Genomic DNA, 9,161 nt, shown 5'->3' with positions numbered 1-9,161 from the left:
TGGTTTGAGCATTTGAAAATAAGAATGGATTACTTGTTTATTTATCTAACTACCACAATTGAAATTGTCTCAAGACAAATCAACATTTTGAAAACTAAGAATAGGAAAATACAAAATGGCAATTTGCTTTCAATTCCATTTAAGACCCTTGTGGAAATTAACTTTACTAAATATTATATTACAAATTGAACATTCAACAATGAGAGAAGGTTACAAATATGTTATTCTTAATTGAGATCGGATAATTGACCATCCTTGAAGAAATTGAATTTACAAGGATAGTGATGTAATGTAAGTTGAGCTTTCAATTAAAAAAACTAGTTACAAGTATTTTATTTTCAATTCAAATTGACATGAGATAGTCATGCTTACAAGAATGAGAACATGTTGGATATAATTTTACCTATGATCATGTGTTTTAAGGAGAAATTTTAACCACTTTGTGGTATTAAAACATCAAAATCACTTACAACCCATTTAGCAATCTCTTCTTGTGAACTTATATAAATCTCAGTGCCCACATCAATTGAGGGCCACTTCCTTATAGCGGGTGGGGTCTTTGGATCCTGAGAAAGAAAACCAATAAAGATATCTAAAAACCTAAAAAGTATATAAAAACATTGTAGAATCATCATATTATTTAGTGAACTAATCAACAACTTATGTAATACAATGATACAAACCCCAAAAGCTCAACTTAAAGATCCAATTGTTAACATAATCTTTAGCTTGATTATTAAGTGAACTAATCAACAACTTATGTAATACAATGGAACAAACCCCAAAAGCTCAACTTAAAGATCCAATTGTTAACATAATCTTTAGCTTGATTATTAAGCAATATCTTGCCTTAGGTTTTACTAGTCACTTCTCTATGGCGCAAAGAATTTTTTAATTAGTCAAAGACTAATGTATCTAACATCATTTCTTAAAACACACTCTAGTTTGCAATCTCTCTAGCATCATTTCTTAACAATTGCAACACTATACAAGTATATCATTGACCTTCTTCTTCAATTTTACAAGAGTATACTTGCAAAACATGCATCCAATTTAAAAACTTGATTTCCTACCCAATCTTATTCACTTATTGAACAAAATATGTTTAAGCAACACATCCAATTATGTTGAAAATTATTTCTTACCAAAAGTGAACCCCTTAACATCCAATTTTCTTTCAACATGTCTAAGAAACACATTCATGCATTAAAGGATATGTCTAAGCACATTCACACATTAAACAAGATATTCACTCTTCTAGTGCATATGGTAGCAATAAATAAATATGAAAATCTTGCACAAGTGCTTTACACAAGTTTGCACAAGAGGCCAACTATCCATGTGCAACTCTCCTTAAATATGTCTTTTAGTAGCTAAGAAAAAAGTTTGTGCAATACTAAGTAGTAACTACTTCTAATCATTAGTACTTGTTTTTTATAATAAGTATTGACAAGGATTTTGTAAAATCATGGTGATGATACTACTTTTAATGATATCATGCATAGAGATTGTCAACATATAATGTAGCACAAGGTTTACTACACATTCACTATAAACAACTATCCTACACATTTTCTTTGCAATGGAAAACAACTTCACAAATCATTTGAGCACTACTTGGTGGTCATTTCATTACAAGTTTCACTAGTAGATCACCTCAAACATTCATTTTTATTTGCCTTTTTTAGCTTTGCTTACACTTGAGGCAACTTAATAAGTGCACTCATTCCTTATATGGCCAAAAGGACAATAAATGTTTATGAATACTAACATACTAACGAAATTTTTCTAAGAGCAAATGCATAGTAAAGATTGTAAAATTTTATGCTTTTGTGATTTCATAGTATTTTCCATTGCTAAGCACCAAATGCTTGATGATTCTAAGGTCCATTTTTTATCATTGGTCATTTTACAATATTTAAATTATTTAAGAGGATAGCCACAATTACTTCTCTAAAATTAATTTGCTACATTGCTTATAATTATCCCACTCCAAATCAATCGAGTTAAGATCCATTGGATGCTTTTCTTAAGAGCTCTCTAGCTACAATCATTGTTTAACTTTTACTTTTACTAGATCCATTAGAAGTTTTTTCTTAGGAGCTCAAAAGCTACAATCAATATTTAACTTTTGCTTTGCTATGCAATTGGTTTGCAACATGTCAAAGTATGATAGACCTAAGACAATAAGTTTAACACAAACACCCAAATTATTCATTAATCATTTTCATAATCACTTACCATTTAAGCCATGTAATTATTGTATAACAAATCCCTGCCAATCTTAACTCTCAAAGATCTTCCTTGGAAATAGAAATTAGACCTCATGTTAAATAAATATCCTTATAATAGATCCTAACTTTTTCTATAAGTTAAAAAAGTATAGGATGCTTGGAGTATCCTTCTCTAGCTTCCATAGCCTTAATGTGAAATTATGTTGTTGGAAACTAGAAAGAGAATCATAGCCTTTGGAAAGCTATGTTTTGTCAAATCGTAGCCTTACAATCACCACATTCTGTTACACCTGAGCGACCTAAAGTTGTTACGTAGTACTTTGCATTTTAGATTGTACTATCACAATCATCTTAATAAGAGTGGCCAATTCTATGTTAAAAGATTACTTTGCATTTTAGATTATGCTAAAGATTACTATCACATAATCATCTTGATAAGAGTGGCAAATTCTACGAAGAGATCCAAGCTATTAATAGACAAACTTTAAAGTGATATAAGTAAATATTACTAGGTTTTCTACTCTAATGTCAATGTAGCCCAAAAGACAAAGGAGCGAGACAAACAGAGATAGTATCCCTATGATTGGATGTTGTTAAGCATGTAGAGAGAAAGAGAGAGAAGCACACCTGAAACATTATTTATTTGAACCACAATTTTCTACCCTTTTTTAAAGAACATTAGAGAAGCATTAACCAAAATACAATTTATTTGAACCCCTATTTTATTACCTTGTAAAGAACATTAGAGAAGCATAAATGAAAAACTATTTATTTCAACGCCTATTTTCATCCCCGCTTTTAAAGAAGACACATGTTCCAAAAGAAGCTCAAATCACTTTTTCTTTTCCATCTCACCATTTCCATTCCTTTTCTCTAAGGAGAACCAATATGACTATCAAGATTAGTTCAATTTCTTGAGAAGTTGAATAGATATTTGACTTAAGAGCAATATACAATTTAAGAAGTTTGAATACCTAGCACATATGAAATTTGACTTCTAGGGTAACGTACAATATTACAAATTTGAATTTTTAACATGTAAAGGTCAAAGTGATTTCACTCAACACACTTAATATTGGTAAGAGTGACATATGATACTTGATTGAAGTTAAAATGGGTTTTTAATGATTGATTTAAAAAACCTTTAAATAATTATTGTTTCTAATGCATTATTCCTCCCCTTACCTCTTGTAATAAACCATCCATGAAAACATGTCAAAAATAATGTAAAGCCAGCATGAATCACATGCTTGGGGGAACACATCAATGTTCATGATATCTTGAGCCCTCATTAGGCCATCTAGCAGCCCATGAATAGCTTTGGAGGCAAACTAGAGTGACAAGCTTGGGGGACAAATCAATATTCATGATCTCTTAAGCCCTCATTAGCCCATCTAGTAGCTCATGAGGTCATTACACATGCTACGACTACAAAAGATGTAGACTAGGCTATAAGAAACATGAACTAGATTCCAGTACCTCATGGATGGCTTTGGAGTCAAACAAGAAACTCTTGAGGTCATTACACATGCTAAGAATAGCATAGACTACACATGCTTAGGGAGACACATTGACATTCATGATGTGTCTTGAGCTTTACTTGGCCCATGTAGTAGCTCATTACAAACTAGTAGCTTTTGAGGACATTACACATCCTAAGACTACAAGAAACATAGACTAGACTCTAGATAGGTAGCCATATTGATATTTGAATTACATGGGAGTAACTCATGATCCAAGAGCACTGCTAGTTTATTCAAGCTCACAAATGCAAACTAATTGCCAACCCTTGATTTGAGGCACCTGATTATTGGCATATGGAACAAGAAAGACAGCTTGTTGCCAAACCATTAATCTAAGCTAACATTTTGGTAGTCCATAATCATTATGACAACAAAGATGACTAGTTCCTAACAAAATGGTGACAAGACAGGGTTCTAAAGCCCTACAATTGAACCTCTCTGCAATTAAAAGAGCTAATACAGGCATGTGATGGGCTATGTGCATAGCAATTGGCATCTCAAGTGGGAGACAATTAGGGTAGAGAGGCCATGGCAACAAAGGTCCTTCGACTCAAATAAGAAGTACATATATTACTTGACATTAGTTTGTGACTGATTATGGACAAGCCAAACCAGCACATCGAAAGACCTTTTACCTACTTATGAGCAATACAAAACCATTGTAAGACATTTGACTACTTATGGACAACACAACCATCAAAAATGAAAACCTTGACATATTTATTGTTTTTGTTCCCACACCCCAAACCCCTTCAATAGCAATCGACTTCACTTGCCTATGTTTTATTCTGTGCTACTGGCATGTCTGGATCCCTTCTTGTAAAGTTAAAGAGAGACCTGTGTTATCTAAGTATGTGGAAGGGGAAAGGAATGATTTTTTCTTAGAGAGATACTTAAGAACTTGAACTAGCAGACTTGTGACCAGGGAACAGCTAGGGCTAGGGAATGGGCAGGAACCAGTATGAAATGGGTGAGGGAATGGGAACGGCCATAAAGGGGGTCAACCACCCATTCCCGGGTTCTATGCTTTTAATGGGAAAGGATCTCAACCCTAAGGCTAGTGTCAAGTTCTTGGTCTATTGCAATATCATCCTTGCCTTATGAACTCCTAAAGCTATAAACAATTACCACCTATGCCATAACACTAATTAGTCGGTAGTCAAGGCCAGCTCCCCAAAGAAAAAGGAGGGGAGGGGAGAGAGAGAGGGAGAGAGAGAGGGAGAGAGAGAGAGAGAGTTCAATGAATGTAAAGAAAACTAATTAATCACAAGAGTCTATTGTTTGATCTAACTAGCTCTTGCTTCAAAAGGCCCCTGCTAGGCAACTTACTGCATTAATTCCAAACACTTAAGTTTAACTGTTCTTACTACCTCGCCCACAGTGCTACTAGTACTCTTAGCATTTTAGTAACATCCTACTTCAGTGCTATTGGTTGTACTACATTACATCTTTTATTAATCCAAAAACCACCTTATTACCCTTACTGCCCCTACTGGTAACAGACAAAAACAAAGATGTGTGTGTGTGTGTGTGTGTGTGTGTGTGTGAGAGAGAGAGAGAGAGAGACCTGGTAGAAGTACAGGCGCTGAGAGAGCGCTCCCACATCAAGAGTCCAAGTGGTAGAGCCATCTTCCCATCCATGGCCTTTGGAGGCAGGGTAGCCATGGACAGCCCATTCAGGGTGGGGTAACAGCTGCATGAGCTCTTGAGGCTGTGGGTTGCTGTAAGGATCGCACACACGATATGGCACCTCTGCATACCTTGCATTTGAGGGCACACAATACAAATGGTATGCTTCATACGGAAAGTTTTTCGTATCATTGCGATATACTCGACGCCCTGTGCTTGCATCCACATGGTATGGAGGGCACTGCGACAGATCATTCGGTCGGCACCAGTTTGGTGTGGATGGGTTTATTATCATCTCACTGTATCGCGTCACATCTGAGCTTGTGTTGCCATCACATTGGCTGCCATCATTCTTCCAACACCCTCCTATGTCTAGCAGGTAGAACTGGCTTTGAGGCCCACCACCTCTGATCACATTGAGTGTCAACTGCACCTTGAAATTTGGAGACTCAGGCACCTGACAACACCATTAAAATGACTTCATTCAGCATACAAATTTAGATCATTAGTCTATCAGAACGCAAAAGATCAAACTAGCAGACTCTTCAGCTTCAGAGAGGCAACCTCTTCCAATTCAAGATGCTGCACATGCACCCCTCTAAGACCCTAAATCTGGCCATGCACACTGTCCACATGCAATGTGTGACCCCTTGTCTAGGGGCTTAAGGGCAGGCATGCCAGGCCCCACCCAGCCTAAAAACTAAGAGCCTGTCAATTCTGTTTTAATCAAACAGAAACATGATACATCCTTTGGAACTGATTCTAACATCATCATTCACAGAACTGTACATGATCTGAGAACCTCATAAGAAGAAGATACTTCTGCACTCAAGACTCAAGTATGCCGCATGCAAGCAGAAGAGTATGCATTGCATACTAATGAAATCCAGTACAATCCAAAGACCATTCTCTGTTTGGTTGAGTTATGAACTTACTTCCACCATCATTCCTCTCGTTTCCCAGGGATAACCCCCAGAAAGCCCCTTGGTTGCATCTGCTCGGAGATAAAGCATCAACCATGGATACTTGTGGTTAACCTTCAGGACATGATGGAACTGCCAACTTCCAGTCTTATCATTCTTCTCCCATATCACAGAGAAATAAGATTTGCTATCAGCACCATCCTCCGCTAGATTATGTTCCAAATCATATGTCCCATAAAAGCTCCCAGTCAGAGTGCCATGTTTGGTTCCATCGCTGCAATTTCCACCATCTGAATAGCTTGCACATGGCATCTGAGGCTGAGACCAATTATGAAATATCATAGGATGGTTCATGCATCCTTGCCCAAAGCATGGAAACGATGCTTTTGATTTAATGGTTTTTTTGAATGGCCGTGTAATCTTTGCTGCAGACGCACTCGCAGGACAAAGGCCTGAATTGACATCAAAGTTTCCATTTTTCAACATTATCATCCAGAAATGCCATGGACTGCTGGCCCCTGAGTCAACCTCACAGAGGGAGGCCAAATAGAGCTCCTTCTCAACTGCGTATTCATCAGGATCCTCATAATCAGTGAATGAACCCTGTGGAAATGCCTGCCCTGATTTGAGTTCATTGTCCTGAAGTGAAACACGCTGCAGCACATCAACAGGACCTACAAAAGAAAGCACAAGAAAGGTAAATGAAGCTGAAACTGTGCTAGAAGAAATACAACGGCAAACAGGTTATTTCTGTGAACACCCCAGCCACAGAGCTGGCTATGCCAACCTATTGAGCCAAAATGCGCATTATAGAATACCAGCCTGCCAATGATCTGCCGTACTAGCCCAGCAATATCACTACTGTCAATTGTTTCAGTATGTTAGCGAGGCTGAGATTCACATGCATAATTTGCAGACAATCTACCACTGTGGACTACTAACTGTGGTATTATACACCATAAAAGTATGTACGAGCATGGCCTAATGGTCCAATTCACAATACATTTGGTCATTATTACCATATATGCCTGATGAACAGCTGAGTTTTCCCTTGCTAACACCCTTTGCAAACTAAAACAAAGAGGAACACAGACACAGACACTTTCTTTTTTTTTAATTGAAACCACTCGGGTGGACAGAAGCGCGAGCACACACAGATACCCACATTTTCTTCTCTTTGTTCTGTATTACTCACACCCCCACTTGGTTGCACGCAGGGGACACATGTTCCCATACACACACACCATATTAGCCTTGCAAAAGAAACAAAAAAATAAATAAAACCACAGGCAGGAGACAGAGCTCCTGCAAGGAGAAAGAAACACCGTACCTGTCTCATTGAGGACCAAGTCTGCACAATCGGCTTGTCTTGGGCTTGGCATGCCAGCATACGTTTCACCCCCTGCCTTGTTGCAGAAATTCCAAGACTCCAATGCCACCCTCACCCTGGGGTCCTGCATGCCAGGGTCCCCCAATGCGCTCTTGACGCTTGCGCCTTTAGCATTCAGGCAGACTCCATCCTCCTCCAAAAGGGATATAAACCTTCCTTGAGCACATTGCAGCAGCACCAAAAACAGTATAGCTGCCAGACAGCCCACATAGTAACAGTATGCCATAGCCCAAGTGTATTTCACACAAAGGGAGGATTATTTCCTTCAGGCCATACAGCAACTCTCAAAGGAAAGGGGTGGCACGAAAGGACCAGATGGAATTCTACTAGAGGACAAATGGGGTGCGCAGAACAGAAACTTTCCTGTTCATGGATTATTGGCTGGAAGGACAAGTAGGAGGATTGATCTAGAGGAGATCAAAATTAAGGCACCAATACTTGCTTTCAAATTTACTATAAAGAAATCTCTGACCTCACATTGCTATGGGTGCAACCAAACAGATGCAGAATTTAAAAGGATTGCAAGAGAAGGAGCATATGGTATGCACAAAACAGATGCTAACAGATGTTTATCCTTATGAGTTACCGATGGGGAAGCTCCTGACTGTGATTGTTTGTTATGCCTTGAAGTTCCTTCTGACGTCCATTGTCTTGCTTCGCGAGGGATTGCGGTATGGTGAGAAAAAAAGGGCGGATGCTTAGAAGGAGGGGAATGCATAATGTAAGCTTGAAGAAGAGAGGAATGACGGGCTCATCAGGTGGGTTTTAGCAGCTTGCTTGTGAAGAGAAAAACAAACAAACAAGACAAATAAAAAAGAGAGGAGAAGTAGGGGTGATGTTAATTCCTCTTCCCCGTGTATTTTCCTCCCCTGTTTAATATTAGCTTGAAGGCAGATACAAGCATATAATTGCAGAGACAAGAAGAGTTCAAAAAATGCAGCAAGAAACAACTGGAGGGAGCCCAAATGGGGAAGGCTTATATGGGGAGGAGAGTGAGGAAGGGAAGCCCCCATATGGCAAGGGAGGGAGTGGGTCTCCTCTCTGAGGGGTAATGTAGCGTACAATGGCAAGCCCCAGATGTAGAAAAGCAGGGGTTGTCCCTCTCTTCTTCTCTCTGTCTCTCGCTCGGAGGGGTAATATAGTGGGCAGTGACACATGCTGATGAAGAGCAGCAGAAAAAAGGCCGGGAAACAGGGAGAAGGTGGCAGGGTAAAAGCATTGCATTTGTATCTATCTACCTTCGCCATGCTTTATTTCCTCTTCCGGGGCATCAATGGGTGATCTTGCTTGAATAGACCACTCACATGCGCAAAAGAGTGGGATAGTTGGACTACCTGCAAAACCTTTAGTGTTGGTAAACTTTTTAGTAGGTTTCCCATGAATGCCTTTATGCAGCACCGTCAACAAGATTTAGTAACATCTAAAATAGTTGGCCATCCATGGGTTATTACTTCTACATATT

The 9,161-nt window shown here is 38.6% G+C and overlaps 1 protein-coding gene across 1 annotated transcript; it reads right to left on the bottom strand.

Moving 5' to 3' along the window:
* Window positions 1–218: 218 nt before the first annotated feature.
* LOC148028146 (uncharacterized) lies at window positions 219–8,897 on the bottom strand. The gene is made up of 4 exons (XM_087689821.1): window positions 7,640–8,897; window positions 6,322–6,983; window positions 5,325–5,843; window positions 219–566 (listed from the first exon to the last, which is right to left on the bottom strand). Exons 1-4 carry the CDS (start codon window positions 7,923–7,925, stop codon window positions 432–434), a joined length of 1,602 nt encoding a protein of 533 aa, XP_087545947.1. The 5' UTR covers window positions 7,926–8,897; the 3' UTR covers window positions 219–431.
* Between the last annotated feature and the right edge of the window lie 264 nt (window positions 8,898–9,161).

Source organism: Lygodium microphyllum, chromosome 12 (genome assembly GCF_053477565.2).
Source record: "Lygodium microphyllum isolate KBCC chromosome 12, Lygodium_microphyllum_v1.1.10, whole genome shotgun sequence".
Taxonomy (NCBI): Eukaryota; Viridiplantae; Streptophyta; class Polypodiopsida; order Schizaeales; family Lygodiaceae; genus Lygodium; species Lygodium microphyllum.
This window is presented reverse-complemented; position numbering and strand designations above follow the sequence as displayed.